Consider the following 25,343-nt stretch of genomic DNA (forward strand, 5'->3'; position numbering starts at 1 on the left):
GAATCTGATCTGCCTTTCCAGTAAAAATAAATATTTTCCTTCAAAGATACTATGATTAAAATACTCAACTCAACCTCACATGCAATGAGGGAGGCAGAAATACATAGTTGACAGTGCAGGTGGGAAGAAAATATATACTTGTGGCATGAAGAGGCCAGGACCCTATGCTCATTTCCATGTCTCCATTTCTGTCATAACATTGAAAAGTGCAAATGAATTTTCCCTCCATTCCAAGTTTTTTTTTTTTTAATTCTACATTGCTTTGGGAGGCTGTTTTCCCCCAGAGTTCAAGCCAGAATGATCATTTTAGTAAAAAACAAGGAGACAAGAACTTGAGATTCATTTTCTATCCAGGAGAAGCAGATACTTCTCATGCAATAGTAAGAAATGAATTTTGCATTATTTGCAGACAGCATTTTGTGTCTGAACTTTGGGGAGCAGGTTCTGCAGTCACAGCACCTGGCTTTCAGATAAAGCATTAGTGACCGATAAAGTCATCAAAGTACTTTTGCTGCAGCTGGTACCTGGAACCCATCTGAGATGTCTGTGTTAGGCCATAGAGTATTATGTGGCTGGATTGAAAAATATCTTACTTCTATATAGCCCATGGTGGACAAAAAGTCATTTATTGATGTCAGTTCCAAAGTTTTGTTTGGATTTTCTCCAGAATCCAGATGGTGAGAAGGAGAGGTGCTTTGGCTCAGTTTATTTGGACTGTGGTTTCTTTTGGGAATATAAGACAAGCAGTGCATCAGAGGAGCCTTGGAAGGGAAAAGCCACTCACTCACCAGGATTGAGGATTGGACAGGTGCAACCTCGGTTAGTCCAAGACTCTGGATACAAGGTCCGCTTTCCTCGTAAAATCTTCAGCTTGGTGGACTTTAAGACTTTTTTTATCTTCACATTGACCTCAGCATGAGAACCTTTATCATGAGCTGATAAAATCTTTATTTTGAGCACTGTAATGACACAGTTCCACAAGTCAAAAGGCATAGAATTGTATATTATCTTTTGCGGTTTGAACTTAAGTATGCTTAGGTTTAGTCACCTAAAATTTTATTTATGTAATTATACATATGAAATATGCATTTTGGAATACAATGAAAAGGTAAATTGAAAATGCCAAAATGTGAAAATTGCCTTAAAGATTATTAGGCCCAGGCATTTAACAAAATTTATCATATCTTATTTATCTAGATTAACTATATTCTTCAGTCTATTATGCTCTTCTATCTATGAAAGGGGTATAATGGGGGACCAAGTAATGAAATAGGATGCGCTGTTCTATATTAATGAGAGTTCTTACTAACATATCTAATCTTTGTCTTTTTAAAAAGTTTTTAAGAAAACTATTTGAGAGAGAGAGAGATAGAGAAATAAACACCTGAGTTCCCATCTATTTAGTGGCCAGGACTGGGCCAGGCTGGAGCCAGGAGCTGGGAGCTCAATCTAGACCTCCTCTGTGAGTGGCAAGGACTCATTACCTTAGTCATCCCATGATGCCTCACAGGGTGTGTACTTTTGGGAAGCAAGAATTGGAAATAGAGTTGGGGTTTGAACCCTGGCACTCTGATACAGGATGCAGTCATGTCAAGAGGTATCTTAACCAGTAGCCAGTCCTGCCCCTGGCTTATTCATGCCTTGATGGAAGTTTGTGTGTAGCAAGAGAACTTTAATCTTAGTCAGTCCATACTCTAAAAATACAGTTGCCAGGCAATTATCTTTAGGGAATCACCCATGTTTAGACTTCTAAGGGATTTTAAAAATTCATTTCTTCTTTATGTTCAAGGAAGCAAATATTAAGAGTTTAGTGAATTAATTAAGTTCACATAACTGGCTAAAGAGGGTTTGGACTACAATTCTGATGAGAAAAATGAATGAAGTGCATGTGACCCACTGGTAATGCTCAATAAATGTTCATTCTTATTATGCTATAAGACTGTAAGCTCAAAGGCAGTAGGAACCTTGTCCAGTCACCACTGTTGCTCAGTAAATATTTGCTGAAAGAATAAACCAAAAGTGATGCTTTTGCCATTAGGCTAGAGAGTGGGGAAGGAGAAACTTGTTTTTTTTCCAAGTCTGTGGATGTAATGCACTATTTAATAAGGCAAAGTATATTGCTGTGTCATTAAAAACATTCAAGTTTTCTTAAGTAGGCACTGAATACAATTGTACTGAAAGTTTGGTTGTTCAAAAATATAGTCAGAGAGCTACCAAATCTATGTGAGATGAGAATTGGTTCATGTTCACTTGAACTTATTGACTTTGAACTACATAACTAGTCATTTTGTTTTATTTATTTATTTTCTTCTCTGTAAACTGCCTTTCTTTTTTGGGCATCATGCATTTCAAGAGTTTTCTTTTATTATTTAACCCAGTTGGGAAATGAAGAGAGGGAGGTGCTTATATAATGTACTATAGATTTATGAGGTCTCTTCCCATTTGTTTTCTGCTTTTTATAACCTTAAATACAATGTTGTCAGGAACCTAAACACTTGGCTTCAGAAATCATTACATTTTCTCTTCATTTGTATTACAGGCCATATAAGTATGGAACAATGAAAAAAATTCCTAGATCCCACTCAAGAATACATGGGCAAGTTAAAGTATCTTAATCTATTTCATGCTAAATGCAGTGCTATTTAGAATCTGAAGACAGTGGCTTCTGCACCTTAGAAGGGACCATGTCCTTTTGAGTATGGGATGTCTATTCCTGACACTGTAAGGCAGGGGAGTCCAGAGTCTACAGAAGGGGTGAGGAGGCATCTACGCAGACAGCCTGTCTCAGGATCTCCCAAATATATATCCTTTTCCTCTTTTCCATTATTTCCTGAGTATCTAGTATGTGCAAGGCAGGGTGTGTGGGGCATCAGCTAGGCTAGGCCTCCCAGTCCCCAGAAAAACTCTCTGCATTTGACTTGAATAGCTTCTCAGAAACACTCACCGTATGAATATTTCATTGCACAGAATGCCTTGGGGTTTCCTAACACCTGTTCCTTACATTCACATTTACCTATAGAAAGTAAATGGAAAATGATATTAGCTATTCATATATAAAAATAAAGAGATCAGCAGCCAAATCCAGATAACATATGTTGAAGGCTGGAATAAATCATATAACATATTACATAAATACTAACAGACCCTGATAGTTTTCAAGAAAACTTGAGTCTTTGTGCATTCACTTAGTTATCACCCAACAAAGTATTGACATGAAAGAAATAGAGAAGGCAGAAGCAATGATATCAATGCTTTAAACTTATGCTACGATAAATGTAGTGTAGCTTTATTATCCCACATTGAAGGAAGGAGACAAGCAAATGGAGAACCTACAGAGATGACAAATGCCTTTTTACAGTTAATGTGCCTGATAACAGAAGTCAAATAATAGGCAATGGACAATCTTCAGTGGACAATCCATTGAAGATAATGCTATTCAACTGAAAAATATGAAGCCTGTGATGTGCAGAGCATCCTGTATCTCAGAGTATCTAAAATGAGCAAGTTAAAGTTGTTTGCATCACGCTTACAGTTTACTTAGGGGAATACAGTGAATGTATAAAAGTGGTTAAGTGGTCTAAGAGAGGTCCCTGTGTGGTTGCGTGGGAGGTTTGCATAAGTTTGGGAAGCTGAAAAAAGGCATCATTGTCTGAAGATGGATTTGAAATGGTCTTTGAAGAATAAAAAGGATATTTTCTCCAGATAGTGGAAATTAGCTGTTTCAATTGTTATGTGTGAGAAGTTTGCCAAGCTCTGTGGAAACTTCAAAAGTACCTCTGCACAGTTTACATGTAGTATTTCCATGTTCATTTATGTATGTTTCCTCTCTAAGACTGTGCTGTTTGCAGGTAACGGTTACTTCACATACAACTTTATATTATTAGAATGTAGAATAGGTAGGACTTCCTTACAGACTTTTAAAAATTATTTTTATTTGAAAGGCAGAGTTACAGAGAGACAGAGATCTTCTGTTCATGGATTCACTCCCCCAAATGGCCACAGTGAGCAGAGATGGGCCAACCTGGAGCCAGGAGCTTCATCTGGGTCTCTTACATGAATACAGGGCTCCCAAAACTTCAGCCATCCTCTGCCGCTTTCCCAGGCCATACAGGTGATGGATCAAAAGTGGAACATCTGGGATTCAAACCAGCGTTTGTATGAGATGCTGGTGCTGTGGGTGGAGACTTAGTCTACCATGCCACAGCACTGGCCCCAGGATTTTCTTACTGATTTTCTTACTGTCTATCCTCTGCTCTCCTCCTGCATTGTGGTTCACTGTCAGTGAGGGGCACTAATGGCAGCAAACAGTGGGAGCACTTGCTGTGTATGCAAGTCATTGTTTTAATCTTTTTACATTTATTTGCTCATTAGGGATTCTACCAGGCAGACATTTGATAGAAATGTAGAGAAAAAAAGTGAGCAAAGAAAAGTAAGAAAGAGTAGTTCAAAGGAGAGGCCTACTTATCTGGGGCTATTGACTGAGTTGAGAACAGAAGACACAGTGGAGGACCCAGCTGATATGCACTTAGGGCCTGGATTCTGTTTGTTAGAAAAAGGAGAATTTTCAAAGCTATCTATTTAGAGTAGTGACACGAATTTACAAATGTATGAAAACTTGTTAGATATTACTGTATGAAAGTGGTGGAATTGGGAGAAAATGGTTGTAGGGACCAGTGGAAGTTTGGTAAAGTCACTTAATGTGAAAATGGCAGTAATGAATTTGAATACCCACTCTAAGCCACAAACTATATACAGAACTTGACACACAGGATCTTGTTTAATATTAATAATCTCCTTATGAGGCTTTTCTAACAAATGAAAAACATGATGGTTCAGAGATGTTAATTAGGTTGCCCAGGGCAGCACAGTTAACCAGCAACAGGTCAGTTAAAAGCCTGGTTCTGACCTTTCCACTGTACTGTCTGGGTCAGTCGTACTGTGGGATTGAACTATAGAGGCAATCTTGAAGGGGAGACGTAGCAAGGGACGCTGCAGCATTGGGGTCCAAAAATATTGCCACTGCATTGCATGCAGACAAAAAGAAAATGAAGTGTGAAAATGAACTTGAGGAAAACAGAATTCAGTCAAGGCATAGAAAGGAATGCAGTACCCCTCACAGAAACAGAAAGCCGGGAGAAGGGGAGCATCTTGGAGGTGTGTAACTTCAGGGTGTGTGATAGCAATACCTTTGGTAATCTGATGGTTGCAAGAACAGACTCACTCTTCTGTTTGCTCACTCTTCTTTCTCTGCATTCCTATCAGCTGTCTACTTGCTCCCAGAAAGGAAAAATGACGGAACAAATATCAAGGAGAACAGGAATCAAGTAAACACTGGGGGTATAGGTGGCAGGACCCACCTGATTGTCTCTCAGGGCTTCCAGTTGGAATAACAATTTGCCTCAGCTGCAGGAGGCGGCCCTTGGGGTGGAAGAGTCAGATTGCAGTTAGGGAACACCTGGCCGTCCTCTCCAAGCCTGCAGCCAGCAGAGGAAGCATGGCTTCCCCCAGAAACACACCGAGCAACCCCAGAAAGAGCAAAAAGGATGAGGGAAATAGATCTGGTCGGACAAAAACGTCAGAGGTCTTGAACGAGAACGATAGAGGAATTAGAGCTGACAAACCTCCAGGCGGCCGGGAATGCGAGCTCCCAGTGAGCCCAGGTATGTAGAGACCGTGAACAACATTGGATTAGTGGCTCCAACTGAGGCTGCTACAGCTATCAGAGAATAACAGGCGCACACAAAAGATAAGTGGAACTAAGAGGTGGGAAAGAAAAATGGTAGGCTCCTAAAATCATCTTATGGGGCTTATTAAATATTACAATGTCAAATTCATATTTATTGGAAAAGTAGAGGGAGCGAGAATCTTTTCACTCACTGGCTACATGCCTGCACCAGCCAGGGCTGGACCAGGCCAAAGTCAAGAGCTAAGGACTCCATCTGGGATCTCCCATGTGTGTGAAAAAAGGTACCCAAGTATCTCAGCCTTTGTTTGCTGCCTCCCAGGGTGTGCATGTTCAGGAAGCTGGAATTGGCAGTGGAGCCAGGATTCAAATCCTGATACTCCAATAAGGGATGCAAATTTCCCGAGCATGTCTTAGCTCCTGTGCCAAAAGCTCATTCCACTTACAAGCTAAGAATAACAGAGAGGATTAATCATTCAGAAATTGCAGTAACCTGTGTGACTAGCCCTGGCCTTGGATAATCCCACTGAACCTGGAACATATGGTTACCACCATGTTATAAAAGCTAACGGAGAGGTTGGCGCTGTGGTGTACGGCATTAATCCTCTGCCTGAGGCACCAGCATCCCCTATGGATGCTGGTTCGTATTCCAGCTGCTCCAGTTCCTGCTTTATAGCCTGGGAAAGCAGCGGAGGATGGCTCAAGTCCTTGGGCCCCTGTACCCACATGGGAGACCTGGAGGAAGCTCCTGGCTTTGGATTGGCTCAGTTCTTGACGATTACAGCTCTTTGAGGAATGAATCAGCAGATGGAAAAGATCTGTCTCTCCTCTCTGTAACTCTGCCTTTCAAATAAAAATAAAATAAATCTTTGTTAAAAAAAGCTAATGGAACATCAATGGCATAACACATCGATATAATGCTTTTAATACGCAGCCAGTAAGAACATACATAAGTCTACTATTTGAAGGTTTTCTTTGGTAACTTTCCAATACTCCATAAATCTAGTGCCAAAATATTACAATGTGCTTGTCAAAGTTTAATCCAGATGTGTTCCCTTAGAAGAAATCTGTAAGGGAAGAAAAATCTGACTAGACTAGGCTGATGGAAATGAGAATGCTCTACACTTCTGTGGTACTTGTGAAAGCTGATGTTGTCCATCAGCAATCAAGATTTTACATCTGGTGTTCTCCACCTTGTAAACAGTGGTAGAAATTAAGGATTTTTTTGTGTATAGTTTGTTCTCCTAGTTGCAAGTTATTTTCATAAAAATTTATGGTAGGTAGGGCAGGTAGACTGGAGGATGAACTTTCTTAAGTAAGAAAATGGTTATCACATTCAGGTATTTTCAAAAGTTTATTTGAGAAAGGAAGAGAAAGTGATAGAAAGCTCTAGAAAGAATGAGCAAGTGCTAGTTCATTCCCTAAATGTCTGTAACAGCTGGGGCTGGGCTGGAGCTGGGAACCCAAACTAGGTCTTCCACCTGGGTGGCAGGAACCCAATTACTACTTGAGCAGTTGCCTGCTGCCTTAGCAGCTGTGCATCAGCAGGAACCATGATCTGATATTGAAACCAGGTACTGTGAAGTGGGATGTGAGTGTTCTACCTGATGTCTTAACTGCCTAGCCAAATGCTCACTTCTGGTTATCATGGTTTGCCGGGAAGGGGTATCAATGAGCATTCTTTCATCCCAAACAGGAATACGGCTGCTAAGCAGGAAACCAAAGTCCTCCTCCCTCTGGCTGCTATCCAGATACATCACAGAGACCCTCTGGGGACATCATGTCCACAGCTGTTGTGGACATGAGTTTAGAGTCATTCTGGTGCCGGCACTTTGTGTGCTGCCAGCTCTCTAACAATCATGAGTGAGGCTTAGCGAATGAAATCTAGTTTCCCAACCCAATGATTACAGATTCAGTTTAATAGACAAAGTTGGAGAATTAGAAAGATTCATTGTATTAGAAAAAAAAAGAGAAAAGAAAGCTATAAGAAGTGTCTATTTAATGTAATAAGATTTCAGGTTATATAGCAATAAGGCAAACAGCAGATGGGAAAGATTTGTTAAATTTTTCAAATGCTGAAAAGCAAGTAGTGACCACTTCGTATTACCTTATCTTTCCCACTGTTTTTCCTGTTATGAATTAAGATAAAAACCATTAGGAAAATTACCCTATGGTTATATTCAGTGAAGAAAAATTAATGATACAGAAGAATGAGTGTCGGTGTTTCTTCAGTGTGGATTCTTGATTCTGAAAGCTTCACACGTGCTCCATGAGACTATTTTAAAATTGTGTTTTCTTTCTCATCTAAAATAAGGACTACTGGATGAACAGAATTCAGGTGATGTGTACATGAGTACGCAACTCTTTAAATTTTTCTGTGTGCCTGAACGTCTCATGGTAAAGTGTTGGGAACAATGACCATAGATACTTTCAGGCCGCAAAGCTCTATAAATTCAAACCTAAACTTATCATTAGCTACAAATACATGGCAAACTCAGATAATAAACATAGCCTGTGTATAAACAGATGCATGTCTGTGCAGGTCGGAAATGAATGGCTATGCAGAAGCAGAAAGGACCTGAAATACTGGCTATTGGGGGTCTACTTTCAACTCAAATTGGGAGTTCAGTTCCTGAGGAGTAAAGAGAACTGAAAAAGGACCATACAGGCCCACTAAACTATCTCAGATTGGGTGAACGCTCTTTGCTTTATGAAGAGAGGCTGAAAAACAAACAAAAAATTTAAAACCCTAGCTATTGTTGTTCTTGTCATGGGTTTGTACTTTCTAGCAAACTGCAAGCCAGGTGAGTGGGCAGGGCTGGCATCAGAGGGGTGAGACCAGGGCAGTCATGCCAGGCCCCCTGCTGAGAAAGGCCGGGTACATGATTTAATGCTCTGGGCTGCCACCTTGGAATTCTTAATCACTTGAACGGATGAAAATTATGCAGCCACTAGACACTGATTCATGTTGCCCTCCTTTGTTTCAGAGCAAAAATATGGTGCAATGAAATTAGGTTAGAAATTGTCAATAAAAGCCAGTTGAAAAATCCTTATGTTTGAGCAATTATGTCAGGCAACTCAATGGCTTTAAAAGCAGTTCTCATGGGAAATACCAAAGCACTTAGAACTGGACGATAATGAAAATGCTGCATGCAAAACCCGCCTGGCAGAATCCAGCTAAAAAGATCTTATAAGGAAATGTATAACTTTAAAAGTACTTGCTAAAAATAAGAAAGACTAAAACTAACAGCTAATCATTGGACTCACAAAGTTAAAAAAGGAACAAACAAAAAACACAAATTGGAAGAAAATATAAGAAAGAAAATAAAGACAAGAAATTAATGAAATAAAGAGCAATGAGATATATTTCAATCAACAAAAAGTTGCTCTTTGAAAACACAAACTAAAACCAGCAAGGTCGACTGAGGCAATAAAAAAAAAAAAGGCACAAATAAGGTTAGAGAGGGAAAGGAAAAATAACTATGGTTGAGTGGAGATTTAATAAATTGTAATGTATAACTTGATGCCAGTAAGATTTTTAAAATTAAATGAAATTGATCATTTCCTAGAAAGCTTTAATTACCAATACCAGCTGGAGAAGAAAACAAATAGTAACTATTGAAAATAGTGACTATTTAGAAGATACCATGTTTAAATGGCCTTATGGATAAGTTATAGCAAACAGTCAAGCAGCAGATGACTCTTTATTATATAAAATTACTACAATAATGGCAAAATTGCACATGGGAGATGTGGGCCTCTAATTTATTCAGACATATAGAGTATATTAAATTATATGTCAGTAACCTTTATAAGCACAGATACAAAAATCCTAAGCAAACAAGAAAAAATAAAAAATTTGTATGAATAAAAATGCATCATTACCAATAGGACTTACCTTGGAGCTAAAAGAGTAGCTTAATATCAGAATTTTTTTTCAAATCTATTTCAGAACATTTTTTTCAAATATTACTCAATAGATTATTCAAGAAATAGTCTCATTTTTCATAAGCAGAAAAAGTAGTTAAATATAAAACCTATGAATGAAGTTAGAAGGGAATTACTTTTATTTTGTAAAGGCTATGTATCAAACTTCAATATCAGGGACTAGTGTTGTGGTGTAGCACATAAAACCTCCCACATGGGAGATCCAGAAGAGGCTTTAGGCTCCTGGCTTTGCATCAGCTCAACGCCAGCCATTGCAGCTGCTTGGTGAGTGGATCATCAGATGGAAGATATTCCTCTCTGTCTCTCTTCCTTTCTGTATATCTGACTTTCCAATGGAAATGAAATATATCTTAAAAAAGAAAAAGACTTTTACCATTCATGATCCTTTAGAAAGTTCAAGTAAAGAGCATTTTACCAGAGAAATATAATTTATAAAGTATCTAGGAGTAATTTTTATAAGATGTGGGAAATATTTTTGGAGTGACAAATAATCATGAAAAAGCTTTAAAAAGAATTGTCATACATAGAAACATAGGCACATGTTTGGAAATATTCAATATTATAAAGCTAACAATTTATTGAAATATTCTACAAAGTGCAATTGCAATCAAAATCCCAACAGATATTTCTGGGGGACTTCACTTAATCTAAAATTTGCACAATGAACAAAGAAATAATAGCAAAGATAATTTTAAGAAACAACAACATTGTTGTTGTTTGGGACAACATTGTGGGACTTGCCATTTCAGATGTCAGAACACATTGTGAGATTGTAATTATCTCTGCCCTTCTAATAAACATATGAATTAAAAAATAATAAAAGCAGGCTGGTATTGTGGCGTGGTGGGTTAAGTTGCTGTGTTTTATGGGGGTGTACCATACTGGAGTGCTGGTTGAGTCCTGGCTACTATGCTTCCGTTCCAGCGCTCTCTTAATAATCGGGTAAATGCAACAGAAGGTGGTCCAAGTGCTTGGGCAGCTGCCACTGATGTGGGAGACGAGGATGAAGCTCCTGGCTTTGACAGGTCTAACCTTGCTTGATGCAGCCATTTGGGGATGGAACCTGTGGATGGAAGATCTCATCCTCCCTTTTAAATAAATAAATAAATAAATATTGTAAAAGGGAATAAACAAGCAAATCTCTTAAAAGAGGTTTGTGGTTTGTTTATTTAAAGTAATAGAGACAGAGAGATCTTTTTACTGGTTCAGTTCCCAAATGACTGCAATGGCCACAGTTGAGTTAGGCTGAAACCTGAAGCAGGGAGCTTCATCCAGGTCTCCCACGTAAGTGGCAGGGGCCCAAATGCTTGGATTATCTTCTGCTGCTTTTCCTTTGCCATTAGCAGAGATCTGGATTGGAAGCAGAGCATCCAGGACACGAACCAATGTTTGTTGTTAGCATTGCAGACAGCAGTTTTACTCACTATGTCACAACTCTAGGCTCCAAATACAAACCTTTAGAAAAACTAATAAACCATTGTGATACTCATGAAACACAACAGAGACAGATACAGAACCCATACATTAATAGACTTGGTAGATGATGAGTAGCAGTACAAATTATGGCCCCTGCATGCCCTCCTCAAAGTACAGATGACATAGGGACCTGATAAATGCTTGCTGCATGAGTAAGTGAACTGATAAAGCACTCCTCCTACCAAGTGAAAAGAAAATACAGGTAAGACATTCACAGAAAAAAGAAGCCTGACTAGTCAACAGTTAAGTTAGGTAATTATACCCCTGTAACCATTTAGGTGTCATGATTTTAAAAAAAGATTTATTTTTATTGGAAAGCCAGACAAAGATCTCCCATCTACTGGTTTACTCTCCAAAGGGCTGCAATGCCCAGACCTGAGCCTATCTGAAGCCAGGAGCTTCCTCCATGTCTCCCACATGGGTGCAGGGTCCCAAGGCTTTGGACCATCCTCTACTGCTTTCCCAGGCCACAAGCAGGGAGGTGGATGGGAAGTAAAGCAGCTGGGACATGAACCAGCAACCATATGAGATCCTTGTGCTTGCAAGGGAAGGATTTTCCAGTTGAGCCATTGTGCTGGGCCTGTGACCATGTTTTTATTTTTATTTTTTTCTTTTTTTTATATATATATTCATTTATTCATTAGTTACATTGTATTACATGACACAATTTCATAGTGACCATATTTTTAAAAAGATTTATTTTTATTTGAAAATCAAAGTTATAGAGGAGACATAGAAAGATCTTCCATCTGCTGATTCATTGCCTAAATGGCTGCAATGGTCAGAGCTGGGCCGATCTAAAGCCAGGAGAAAGGAGTTTCCTTGGGATCTACCATGTGGATGCAGGAGCCCAACAACCTGAGCCATCCTGTACTGCTTTCCCAGACCATAAGAAGGGAGCTGGATGGGAAGTGGAGCAGTCAGCATTTGAACTAGCACTCATATAGGATGCTGCTGCTGCATGTGGAGACTTAGCCTACCATGCCACTGTGAGGTCCCTAAAATGTAACCATTTAAAAGTGCAAAAATCATTCTTAGAACAGCTACTTTGCAGGCCAGTACAGGTGGCAGCCCAGATGTGGCCTGAGGCATATAGTTTTCCAGATTCTTCTGTAATGAGACTTCTAAAATGCACACCCATAAAATAAACTTTTGTTATTACACATATTACTCCTAAATAAATGATAAATCAATGTTTGCTAAAACACCTCTCAGGTATATTAAAGTTTCATACTTATGAAGTCATTTTATTAAGCATCAGAACTTAAGAGTCACAGGACCCCAAATCTGTTCCCTGGTTTGTCACCGTTACTCAAGACCAGACCTGAAAATTGGATATCTGATGAGATCTGTCTCACCTGAGTGTCGAAGTGCTGAAAAGCCTTGCTCATCCTCCCACTCCCAGGTTGGCTCACTCTTATTGTGCTTGGGGTAGAAGTCAGGAATTTCATGATACCAGTCGATGTCCGTGCTGCTAATAAAGAAAACAAGGAAGCGGGTATTAAGGAACTTTTCATAACAGGAATAGAAATGAGTTTATTTATGAAGCTTCCCATACTTCTGCTTTCCAAAAATTGATGGTATCTTAAACAACTATTGTGAAAAAGAATAATCCATTTTGCAAAAGGAACCAGACAATTTCTAGCCTCCTGCCAGCGTAAATCGCTTGATTCTGTAACTTGACAAGTGTTTCTTTACAGCATCTGCCAATAGCTTTGCTGCACTAATAGCATGTGAGACTTTTGAAATCACTACTAGATCCCCAAAAGAATCTGAAATGCATAGAGAAGAGAGCAAAAGCCGTGTGCATTCACCTGCTGGTACAGTCGCCTGTGAGAGGATCGCAGCTCCCTGCACAGTCACAAGGTCTGCAGCCGTAGTTTCCAAAGCCCCAGTATCCCACCATGCACCTGTCACAATGTGGTCCGGCCACCCCAGGCTTGCATGGGCAGTCCCCATTGCTGGGGTCACAGAAGGTCACTGAGCTGAAAGGAAGGACAGCAGATCCAACAGGATGGCAGGAACATACTGCAACACAGAGGACACACAGGATCCGTGAATGACTCCAAATTCCCTGCACGGCGATGAGGCCCAGCAGTCCCGAAATGGTTTCCACACAGTGTGTTTCTGAATCTGCTTCATTAGCTAGCATTCTGTGAATGAAAGTTAATTAGATTTTTTTAAAAAATAAGTGAGATATAATCAGAAAACCATGTCTGAAGCAAAAGGACCATATCCTTTGTTCGACAATTGAAGACAGTAATTAGAAAGGCTTTGTGCTTGCTCTAACAAGGGCAAACCCGCAAAGACGACAGAGCGATCTTGAGAAAGGAGAAAATAAAAATCACAAGAGTATGATGGTCTAGAGGCCAAAACAGAAAAGACACAAGGAAGAAGACAACATTAGCTATGTCAAGTGTGGACAATCCAAGATGACTCTTGGGAATGGATTTCACGCTTCGGGCCCTGGAAGGCGCAGTTCACTGTGAGAACAAAGGGGAGACTCTGAAGAGGCTCAGGAGGGAATGGGAACTGAGGAAGCTGAGCATGAGCTCAGGTCACAGAGGTCAGGTGGTGGCTAACATTGGAGTCAGACAGTAAGTCAAGTGATAGTTTGGGTGTATATCTATTTGGTTTTGCTTGAAGATGGGAGGAGTTGTAGCATGTATGATGTTTGAGGATGATTGATGGTATCCAGTAGAATGGGAGAAATTGAACATGAAAACATAGAACTGTGGTTAGCATACAGGAGTGTTTTTAAGTATGGAAGAAAGGATGGGTGCTGTAGGGCGTCTGTCTGGGGGAAAGAGCACAGTCAGTTCCTAGTAAGAGATTAGAAGACAGCATCTGTGGGCACAGGTGCAAGGGAGTTAATGAATACAGTGTGGGAGCTCACGAGACTGTTCTGATTGCTTGTATTTTCTGGATGAACAGAAGCAAGGTCATTGTATGAGAGAGACGATGAAAACCTGATTTGGACAGTGAATGAGAGACTTAGGAAATAAAGTAGAATTTGTTGCCAGATAGCATTAAGGCCACGTTTTAGGTTACTAGTCATGAATCCACGGAGACTCCAAATAAAATAGTTGCTTATTTTCTCCAGTTTTATGCAGCTGAGAAGGTTTGAGTCTGGTGTAAGGAATGTTGGGTTTAACCTAAATGGGATTCATCCAGTTCTGCAGATTAAAATATGTAATCAGCCTATTTGCGCAAGTTCTTGTGATAATCCCAAATTCTTCTCAACTTCTCCTTAATCCCAGAATGGTTCATTGTTCACAGTTTTATAACCTGCAGAATTTCCTCTCATCCTTTGGTAGCAAAAATAGCTGCACAAAATATTTTTATAATTTTAGAACACGTGTGCTGATTTCATCATAAATATATGTACTTAACCATAGGTAGGTGCTCCAAGTGGTGCATACTATTTATTCAGCTTTACCTGACTATTATTTAAAAAGATTTATTTATTTGAAAATCTTAGTTACAGAGAGAAAGATGAGAGAGACCTTCTAGCTATGGTTCACTCCCTAGATGATCGCAAAAGTTAGGGCTGGATCAGGATACAGCTAGGAGGCAGGAGCTTCTTCCAGGTCTCCCACATGGATGGCAGGGGCCTAAGTATTACACCATCTGGAGCCATTTTCCACTGATTTTCTCAGGCCATTAGCAGGGAAGTGGAGTAGCGGGGACACAAAACTGATGCCCATATGGGATGTGGCATTGCACAACATGGCCCTTCTAGATTATTTTTATCATAGAGATTATTTATTTCTTTATTTGTACTTAAAATGTAGAGATACAGACACAGATACTTCATCCACCGATTCACTCCCCACATGCTGGCAACAGCCAGTCCTGGACTAGGCCAAAGCTACTAGCTAGAAGTTAGTCTGGCTCTCCCAGAGAGAGTCAGGGAAGCAAGTACTGGAGTCATCACCTTATTCCTCTCAAGATGGACATTAGCAGAAGGCTGGAATTGGAAGTGAAGGCAGGACTCAAACATAGGTGCTCTGTTACAGGATATGGATGTGTAAAGTTTGTAAGAGTTCCTTATATGTTATATCTATGCAACCCTTTCTTCTTCCCATCCCTCCATATGCTAACAATATGGAATGTTGCTTTTTCTGGAAAAGATATGAAGTATCTTCTTAGGAAGAATCTCATATTCATTCATCCATTCAGCCAGCAAATGCTAGTTAATGATGATAATTGTAATGCTAGGGAAATATTTAAGGTCTTTCATACTATGCTACTAGCCTACTTTTCTAGCCCTTTTATTGCTTGCTTATGTATGTCTCTATTCCAATTAATGGAACAATTCTAGATATACTTCATTCTTTCACAGCTTCCCATCTTTATTAATTTCTCATACATTTCTTGCAAAATGTATGTATCCTTCAAGATCTACTCAAATGTCACCTCTGGCATAGGCAATTAGTGAAGCAGCTAAGACCCTCTTGGGCTGCTTGCATTTCATGTGGCAGTGCCTGGGTTCAAACCTCATCTCTGCTCATGATTCAAGCTTCCTGTTAATGCACTCCTTGGAAGGCAGGAGATGATGGTTGCAGAAGCTGGGTCTCTGTTACTCACCCTGGCTCATGCTTTGACCTGGCCCAGCCATTTAAGGGAGTGAACCAGTGAATGGGAGATCTCTTTCTGTCTATCTCTTTGGCAGTCTCTCTCCTTGTCTCTGCCTTTCGAAAACAAAGCTATCCCTAAAGTTTACTGCAGTGTGGTGCGATTATAGTGCTGAAGATAGGGGTGCCTCTGCCTCTTCCTTATTAAAGACAAATATAATAATAATCAGAAAAATGGGGTGTGGCTCCCTTTCCTCTGCTACTCCTCCAGGCTTCGGGCAGCTAGCTAAACTGGAAGACAGGTTTACCTTCTTTTGGCAGTCATTCCTTATTTCAATGAGAATATGATCCAACCTTTCATTGCAACCCTTTAGTGCTTTAATTTTCTTCCCTTTTTGCTCTGATCACATTCTGCTTTGCATTGCAGACAAAAGTGTGTTTTCCTTTGTTTTATTGGATCAGTATGTAAGTTCCTTAAAGGTGAGTGTAAGCTGCATTCAACAGTCCTCTGAAGGGCTTAGGTTTTACTTTTCTTTTGTTGCAGTTTAATGGATTTGCTTTTGGTTTATTTGTCAGGTAGAATTGGAGATACAGAGAAAGGTAGACAAGTAGAGAGAGAGAAAGACTGAGAGAGAGAGAGAGAGTTCTTCTACTCACTGGTTCACTCTATAGGCAACTGCAAATGTTGGTTGAAGGCAAGAGCTGGGAGCTTCATCTACATCTCTCATGTAGGTTCAGGGATCCAAGTACTTAGGTTACCTACCTCTGCTTTTCCAGGCCATTACCTGGGAGCTGGATCAGAAGTGGGACAGCTGGGATCAAATCAGGGCTCATATGGGATGCCAGAGTTACAGGCAGTGCTTAATGTGCTGCTCCCCAACACTGGTCCACAGTTGATTTTTTTAAAGATTAATTCATTTGCAAGTTTGAAAGAGAGTGACATAAAAAGGAGAGATAGAAAGAGAAGGACAAAGAGATCTATCCACTGGTTCACTCTCTAAATGGTACAACAACCAGGTTTGGGCCAGGTTGAATTTAAGAACTAGGAACTCCATCGGGTATTGTATATGAGTGGGCTAGGACCCAAGTACTTGGGCCACCATCACTGCTTTTGCAGGCGTACTAGCAGGAAGCTGGATCAGATGCATAGTTTTCAGCAACTGAATCAAATGGTAACTGAACCAGCTGCACAACACAGACCCCAGCTGTTACTTTTGGAGCCCTCTATTTCCATTCTACTGGGTTGTACTGAGGATTAAGTAAGATAGAAGTGCATCTCTAGAACTTACTAAGCATTTAACAAGTCACAAATTGCAGCTTCTCCAAAAAATAATTCTTAGATGGCATTAAAAGGCAGTAATGAAAACTCCTGTTGCAAAGGGCAATAGAGGAAAACATGAGGTGGTGGTTGAAAGGCTAACAGTGAGTTGGTTTTAGGTAGCATTTAGCTACTTGCTTACTCAACACACTAAGCACCTGCTCTGTGCCAAATCCTTAGCAAGTAGCATTCTTGACCCTTGAAGACATACAGTTTAGAAGATAATACCAAGATCTTTATAAAAATTACCTAACATCAAGAGAGAAGCAAAGATTGCCTGAAAAACATCAAGTTTCTCAGGACAGCAGTTTTAGTTAAATCCCTGCAGTTACAGTCATCATTTCTACATGAAATTTCATGAGTTATTTTTCTTCATGGGGTTTCAGTATGAGAATACTCAGGGATTTCCAAGTATGAAAACACTACTGACTTATCATTTATTTCTAATTAAGAATGATTTGGGGGGTTATAGGTAACATGAATATATCAAAATACTTGGTTCAAACAGCATGGGAGGACTTTAAGTGAAGTCATGTAATCCAGAATAAAAATTTCATCATATTGAGATGGATAAACTAATAATTTCACCTCAGTAGAGTCAGTTTGGTTTGTTAACAACAGACAGAGGAGATAAATCCAGAAGACAGACAGTATATGACTCCCATTGGTGGCAATGTAACATAATCTACTGCCATTAACCTTTCCTGTAATAGAAAATTCTAGCATTTCTAGGAATTGACCTTTCCATTCTACCATATATTTAAAAACCTATATGCATTTCAGGGAAGAATGTCATTCTATCACACATGTCAGTGGATTTCTGTCAGTGTGACCTTTTACATAATTAGAAGACAAAAATATCATTTGGAAACTATGCAGTTCTAGCTCCAGGCAGAAGGCCTTGACACCTTTCATGGAAAACTTTTCAAGACTACACACTGAGGCTTGCCTTGCACACCCATCTTGTAACATTTGATATCAGACATACATAATCTATATTTCCAATTCTATTTCAAAATGTGATATGATTTTGTTTTTTTCTTGCTTAGAAGGAAATACATAGATATCTTTAGCTTCTGGTTCAATTATTATTCCCAACATATATTTCTCCTTTTTTCAACATATATTTCACACTCATTGCTAACTCCAACTTATAGCAAGCACTTATTTTTTTCATGATGAATGTTGAAGTTATGACCCAGAAAAACATAAGTCCTCAATTTCAATTTTGTCTTCTTCTTGTGAGATGTAAGCCTGTAGCGGTGAAGATGGAGCTATCATCATATATTCATAATATCATTCTAAACTTAATTACAATTGTCATAATTTTTTGGTGGATCTAGCTGTAGCTATCTGTTCTCAAAAGCCAATATGGTGCTTACAGTGGTTGCTGGCTACACTCATTTTTTTTTTTAAGATTTGGTTTTATTGGACAGTCAGATATACAGAGAGGAGAGACAGAGAAGAAGATCTTTCGTCTGCTGATTCACTCCCCTAGTGGCTACAATAGCTGGAGCTGAGTCAATCTGAAGTTGGGAGTCTGGAGCCTCTGCTGGGTCTTCCACACAGGTATAGGGGCTTTGGGTTGTCTTTGACTGTTTTCCCAGGCCACAAGCAGAAGTTGGATGGGAAGCAGGGCTGCTGGAAGTAGAACCAGTGCCCACATTGGATTCTGGTGCCTGCGAGTTAGCTGCTGGGCTATCATGCTGGCTACACTCATTTTTAGAAGCTGGGTGGCCAGTCTAAGGAAAATTATCCAATTCAGGAGTCATCATCTTGACTTCAAAACATCTGCCTTAGGCTAGCCTCACTTCTAATCATGGCGATAAAACAAAACAAAAAAACCAAAATCACAAGAGCTATTTTAACTTGCAAACATTGTCTCAAACATTCTTTAATAATGTGAGTGATGGACTTTGAATAATACATTATCTGCCAGGGTATCCTCTTGGAAGAAAGCCCAAAGCAATAATACCAAACTTTCAAAACAAGCAAGAGAGAGGAAATAAGTACTTAAAAAAATTCACAGTAGGTTCCCATCCAGTAGTGCATGGAAATCATTAATCTTTGAATGTATGCTGGCAGCCATACATCTGTCATAGGAAGCACTGCCCCTCTATGGAACACTTCCAGAAAAGCTTTTCAGAATTAACTGGCTTTGGAGGAAACAACTGTCGATGAAGCAATGGATGGACACATTTTCAAGTAACCTTGTCATCCAGAGGCTCTGAAAACAACTGCTTCAACCATAAAAGCTGAATAACAAATACAGCAGTTGTTGAGAAATTGCCTGTAAGATCTCTTAGGAAGACAGAAAGTAAAACAAGGCAATATATTGGGGCCTGGCACGGTACCCTAGGGGCTGAAGTCCTCACCTTGAATGCGTTGGGATCCCATATGGGTGCCATTTCTAGTTCAAGAAGTCCTGCTTCCCATGCAGCTCCATGCTTGTGACATGGGAAAGCAGTTGAGGACAGCTCAAAGCCTTGGGACCCTGCACCCACATGGGAAACCTGGAAGAGGCTCCAGGCTCCTGGCTTCGAATTGGCACAGCTCTAGTCATTGTGGCCACTTGGGGAGTGAATCATTGGACGGAAGATCTTCCTCTCTGTCTCTCCCCCCTCTGTATATCTGACTTTCTAATTTAAAAAATATTTTAAAAGGAGGCTATACAATGAAACTGATCAGAGTATAAACTTCGCAATCAATCAAGTTAAGTTCAACGTCTTCTTAGGTATACCCTCTCTGGTCTGAAGACAGAGCTAGCAGAGTATTATCCCAGTCAATTGAAAGCTCCATCATACCATCAGTAAAAATTTACATCATTATGGAATTAATTGACATAGTAATGAGTAACCAAGATGCTGGACTCTATGTTTGGTGTATGCTTGCAATGGGGGAATCTCAACTGAACTTGAGCTGTGGTTATGCAACAAGGTGGAGGAATCCACCATGGTGGGAGGGTTTGGGCAGGGGTGGGAGAACCCAAGTATCTATGTAACTGTGTCACATAATACAATGTAATTAATGAAGTTAAATAATAAAAAAAAAAAACAAAAACAAAAAAACTTCGCAATCAAGACAACATGAGTTCAAATTCTGGTTAGAAGATGTATTCTTTACATGACTGTGTGAAATGAATCTCAACCCCAATTTTTCTTATTAATGAATTAAGAACAATGCTTGTGCCCATGCTACATAGATATACAAGGATTAAGTGATATAATGTGCCTGTTTAGCAATGGCCCAGGCATTTAGAGGCACCAAATGCTCAAAGAATATTATCTCGATGAAACCTATGAGTTTTAAAATGCTGATACCCAATCATGCATTCATTCATTCATTCATATCTTGACCAAAGATTTATTGAACTTCAATTTTCACATGAGCTATGCTAGAGGGTGAAGATGCATAGGTAGTTTGAGCCCTCTCATCTCTCAAACAAGGAACAAGAGATGTGTAAAGAAATAACGCTGGGCAGTAGGTACTCAACTGAGTTAGTGCAGTGTCCATGCTAACACAGACGGGAAAGCCACACTGCCTCAGTGAAGACATGGTTTCTTTCTTAAGGAAGCTAATGATCTAACTGTGGATATGGGTGGAATGTATCTCCTAAAGGTTCATGTTCTGAAAGCTTTGTCCTTGCTTTGGTGATGTTGGGAGTAGTGGAACCTCTATGAGCAGGGCCTAGTAGAAGATGATGAGATCACTGGGGGAGCTGCCATTGAAAGGGATTAATACGGTTCTTCTGGGACCCCATGGTGGTTATAAAAAGAGCAAACCTGGGTCTGGCACCATAGCCTAGTGGCTAAAGTCCTTGCCTTGTACGCGCCAGCATCCCGTATGGGCTCCGGTTCTAATCCCAGTGCCCTGCTTCCCCACCAGCTCCCTGCTGTGGCCTGAGAAAGCAGTCGAGGATATTGGGACCCTGCACCCAAGTGGGAGACCCTGAAGAGAATCAGCAGACGGAGGATCTTCCTGTCTGTCTCTCCTCCTCTCTGCATATCTAACTTTCCAATAAAAATGAAATCAATCTGAAAGCAAACCTGATACCACATCATGCTTAGGATCTCTCCCTCCTGCACATGCTCCAACCAGGATGCCACATGTCCTGTTGTGATGGAGCCAGAAAGTTCTAGCCAGAGCTCAGCAGATACTGATCCCATGCTCTTGAATCCCCAGAAGTGTGAGATAAGGAACCTCTTTCTTTATATGTTGTCCAGCCTTGGCTATGTAGTTATAGCAACTGAAAATGGGCAAAGACAAATCACTTTTCTGAATGGCCCACTTGTCTTGCAGCCAGAAGGGATTTGGTGGCAAATAGGATCACAGACTTCTACAGAATCAGTTTCTCTCCTGTTCCATGATTTTGTCTTTAGATTTTTTTTTTAAAGAACCTACTGTTACTCTCATTTGAGAAAAAGCAGGGTGTGATCTACTGTTCAGATTGTTTTAAAGGGATTCCCTGAAGTGTAATGTAGGGAAAGTGTCACAATTAGCAAGTGACATGAATGCAGGAAGAATATAATACAGGGACAGAATGTCCAGGAACCTGGTGGAACAAACATGCTCCCCTTACCCTGATGGGATGGACACCGTTTTTGGTGGTGGAACCACAGGAGACCATGGATACCTTGTCATCTTGCTCACCTGCCCTTGAACACCAGGGGTCTGCCTGTCTGCCTCAGTCCCAGAGAGTGATGCAGGAGGGCAGGCCCCACTGTCCTGAACAACTGGAGCTCAGTATCCTACCCCGCTTCTCCGCTAAGGATTCCTCGGCATTACCTGCTGGTTCCAACTTGTGCTGTTCTGTGAGTTAAAGCTAGCCAGCCAGCAAAATACCCTGAAAGAATGTACTCCTAATTTAGCTTTGCTAAAAACAGAACGCTAAGTTCAAGGCTCTTGGCTGGGAAAGAAGTGGCTCCTCCAGACCTTTCACCGCTACCGGGTGGCCACGCCCCCGGCAGCGCCTCCCTGGCTCCCAACTTTGTTTTCTCCTGAAAAGGCCAAGGCCCCTCAGAATTTCCAGAAGGGAATTTTTCATAGCAAAGTCCTTTCAGGAGCTGCCCAGCTCCCTGCTGAGATTCTTGGAGGGAAAGGGATTTTGGGGGTGAAGGGATGATTTTGAGCCACAGTTGTAAGCAGGAAGGATACTCTATGAACTGCTATGCATACATGAAGTGTGAAATTTAGTAGATAAAATTAAGCTTCTATCTATCTATCTATCTACTTACATACTGTTTGCTCCTTTCTACTAACAACTATTTTGCTGGTGGAGATGAGTAACTATAAAAAAGTAAATAAATAAACAGTTTATAAATGAATTTTACAAAGGCAATATGTTAGCCTTTTGCTTTCATAGGAACTATTTTTCTGTTGATCCTTGTAATGTTGTTTATATTATATTTAATGATAGCCCAAGCTACATGATTCAAGGGGTATTTAATTTCAAATAAAATTATGCTTGAAATCTAATAAGAAAATAATTTAAGATTTGTCATCATTTGCTAAAATTCAATGACTCCTAAAATAATTGTATGTTCCCTAAAAAAGATGAAGACCTATTTATACATAAGATCTGCTTTTAGTTAATGCTTTAAGAAAAATAAACACAAAGAATATAAGTATTTTTCCTATCTGTCCTCTGTAAACTTTTAAATTCCTGATGCAGGTAGCTTTTCATTTGTCTATTTAAGAGAGACAGAATGAGAATGAATGGGAATCTTCCATCTGCTCATTCACTCCCCACATGTCTACAACAGACAGTCTGGGTCAGGTTGAAAACCCAGGAGATAAGAACATCCAGGTCTCCTGCATGGGTGACAGGGGCCCAAGTACTGGGACCATCTTCTGCTGCTTTTCCAGGCATATTAATAGGGAACTGGATTAGAAATTGGTGCTGTGGTATTGGATGTTAGCATGAGAAGCAGAAACTTAACCCACTGCACCTTAACACTGGTCCACAGTTTCTCTTTTGAGCCTAGAATTTCTACTGTGAACTTTCTTGCTGAGATGTGATTCACTTCACTCTCCCACATGGTGGCAATGGCCTGGGCTAGGCCAGGGTGGAAGCCGGGAAACCAGGAACCCAATCAAGGTTTCAAAGATGAGTGGCAGGGACTCAGTGACTTAGGCCACAATTACTTCCTTCCAAGATCTGCAATGAGCAGGAAGCTCGAGTCAGAGGCTGAGGGGGCATCAAGCCCAAGAACAGGGACATGGAACACAAATATCTTAACCTCGAGGCCAGATGCCTGCATCATACCTTCCATTTAATTTTTTGCTTCACTCCTTGCCCATTTACTAGATGTTCCCGTGCTGGTTACTGCTTATTCCTCTGTATACCTAATGGATCTCAGGTGATTAAAGAAAATTAGTATTCTCAGTTTGCCATTTTGGTTAGAACCAAAGAAAGTACTTGGAGTATAAAAAAAAATTGTTGCTAAAAAATTTCAGGATATAATGTGAATACTGTACTTTGACAAATTTGGTTGTATCATATACCGCTATTACTAATTTTTTAAAAAGTCTCTTGTATTCCCCACTCCTCCAATACCATCACCCAGACACTTGGCTAGGAGTTGGGGTCATCACTGACTGCCTATTCCTTTTGAGAACTAAGTCTGCTATGGCCTGCATCTTCCCAGATCCCTCTGGAACTGATGTGATTAGGCCCTGTTATAGTCAGTCATGGGACCCTTCTTTTGCATTGCACATATTACAGTGTTTATGTTTTTATTGGGATACGTGTATTTATAGTCTGTTTCCATGGTGCTAGGGACTCTGTTTTGCTACATGCACAGTGACTAGGATAGGCTACCACATGGTAGGCACTAGATAAATATAGGCTGTCTTTTTAAAGAGAAGATGTGTGTCACTTAATAAGTATTTCTTCATGATTGATAGTCTTTCAGCCTTCCATAGCATCTTTTATGATTTCTCCCTCACTCTCATCTCTATGATACTGTGTGAGACCTAGCAGGGTAGGAATGGCGTCATTTTTTTATCTCTGTGGCCGCAAATCCTTAAACCATGCCTGACTCCTCTAGGTTGTGGTTGAAGGAGTGAATGTGCCTCTCTGTAAAGGACTACTGTGACCTGCTTGGGGGCCTTGATGAATCTCGTGATGAGTTCCTACTTCTGGTACAGGATCCAGGCATCTTAGCCCATGTGCTTAGCCCATAGTAGAAACTGCAACAGCAATAATGTTACCTCTATAGAAAGCAGAGATGGTCAACACAAGCAGAGTGTTTGGAATCTTACCTGGCCGAGACTGTTTCTTAGATGTAATGATTTACTCCATCCAGTTTTATTACTTTTTACTAGTAACAGAAGTTCTTTATTCTCTCTCCATAGGGGACATTCCCCACCCATAAATGCCACTCAAGGGCAGCAAAAATTCTTACATGAATCAATCTGAAATTCCTTTCCTCTGTTTCCTCCAATTATACCAAATTATAACTCTTTCTGCCAGGGAAGTGAATTATTTTTCTCACTCCTCTGTCCCCCACCATGCAGCACCTTGTACCTTTTGAAAACCTGCAGAAAATTGTTGTATTCTCCTTGAGAATAAATCTCTCCTGAGATAAATACATCCCCTTTCACGTTTATTCACTGTTCTCTCACTTCTCAATGATTTAGGTTGTTTTGCCTAGGAAATTATTCACTCATGTCCATGTTATTTGTACAAAGATTATTTAAGATGAATGTAGTTCTTTTTTTTTTAGATTTATTTATTTTTATTGGAAAGGCAGATTTACAGAGAGGAGAGACAAAAAAGATCCTGCATCCATTGGTTCACTCCCCAAATGGCCATAATGGCCATAGCTGAGTCGATCCAAAGTCAGGAGCCAGAAGCTTCTTCTGGGTCCCCCATGCAGGTGCAGGATCCTGAGGCTTTGGGTCATCCTCTATTGCTTTCCCAGGCCATAAGCAGTGAGCTGGATGGGAAGTGGAGCAGGCGGGACACAAACCAGTGGCCATACTTGAAGGTGGAAGATAAGCCAGTTGAGCTATCACATTGACCACAAATACAGTTCTTTAGATCCAGATCTTACATGGCCACTTATCATGAAGCATCAAAACCAAGTACCACGGCACAAGGTTTACCCACTGCTTAGGCCACCTAGATTCCACATCAGAGATTTTGGGATTGAGTCCCATGTGTACTCCACATCCAATTTCCTGCTAAAGTGCACCCTGGGATGCACAGCCGGTGATGGCTAAAGTACTTGGATCCCTGCCACCCACATGTGAGACCAGGATGAAACTTGTGGCTTCTGGTTTAGGCATTTGAGAAGTGAACCAACTCATGGAAGATTTCTCTCTCTGTGTTGTTCTA

At 40.3% G+C, this 25,343-nt stretch overlaps 1 protein-coding gene and 1 long non-coding RNA gene across 3 annotated transcripts in view; one reads left to right on the forward strand and one right to left on the reverse strand.

Annotated features, from left to right (window-relative positions):
• Window positions 1-25,343, forward strand: part of LOC131482087 (uncharacterized) — a 177,642-nt gene that overhangs the window by 100,061 nt on the left and 52,238 nt on the right. The window lies entirely within an intron of this gene.
• Window positions 1-25,343, reverse strand: part of NTN4 (netrin 4) — a 114,906-nt gene that overhangs the window by 4,094 nt on the left and 85,469 nt on the right. The window contains exons 6-9 of one of the 2 annotated variants that reach the window (XM_058673675.1): window positions 12,922-13,135; window positions 12,466-12,578; window positions 2,945-3,013; window positions 789-959 (exon numbers count right to left, since the gene is read on the reverse strand). In XM_058673675.1, coding sequence (XP_058529658.1) covers window positions 789-959; window positions 2,945-3,013; window positions 12,466-12,578; window positions 12,922-13,135 — 567 coding nt within the window. Of the gene's footprint in view, window positions 1-788; window positions 960-2,944; window positions 3,014-12,465; window positions 12,582-12,921; window positions 13,136-25,343 lie in introns of both variants that reach the window. The other variant, XM_004583113.4, reaches the window with a different exon arrangement.

The sequence above is a fragment of the Ochotona princeps genome, chromosome 15 (assembly GCF_030435755.1).
Source record: "Ochotona princeps isolate mOchPri1 chromosome 15, mOchPri1.hap1, whole genome shotgun sequence".
Taxonomy (NCBI): Eukaryota; Metazoa; Chordata; class Mammalia; order Lagomorpha; family Ochotonidae; genus Ochotona; species Ochotona princeps.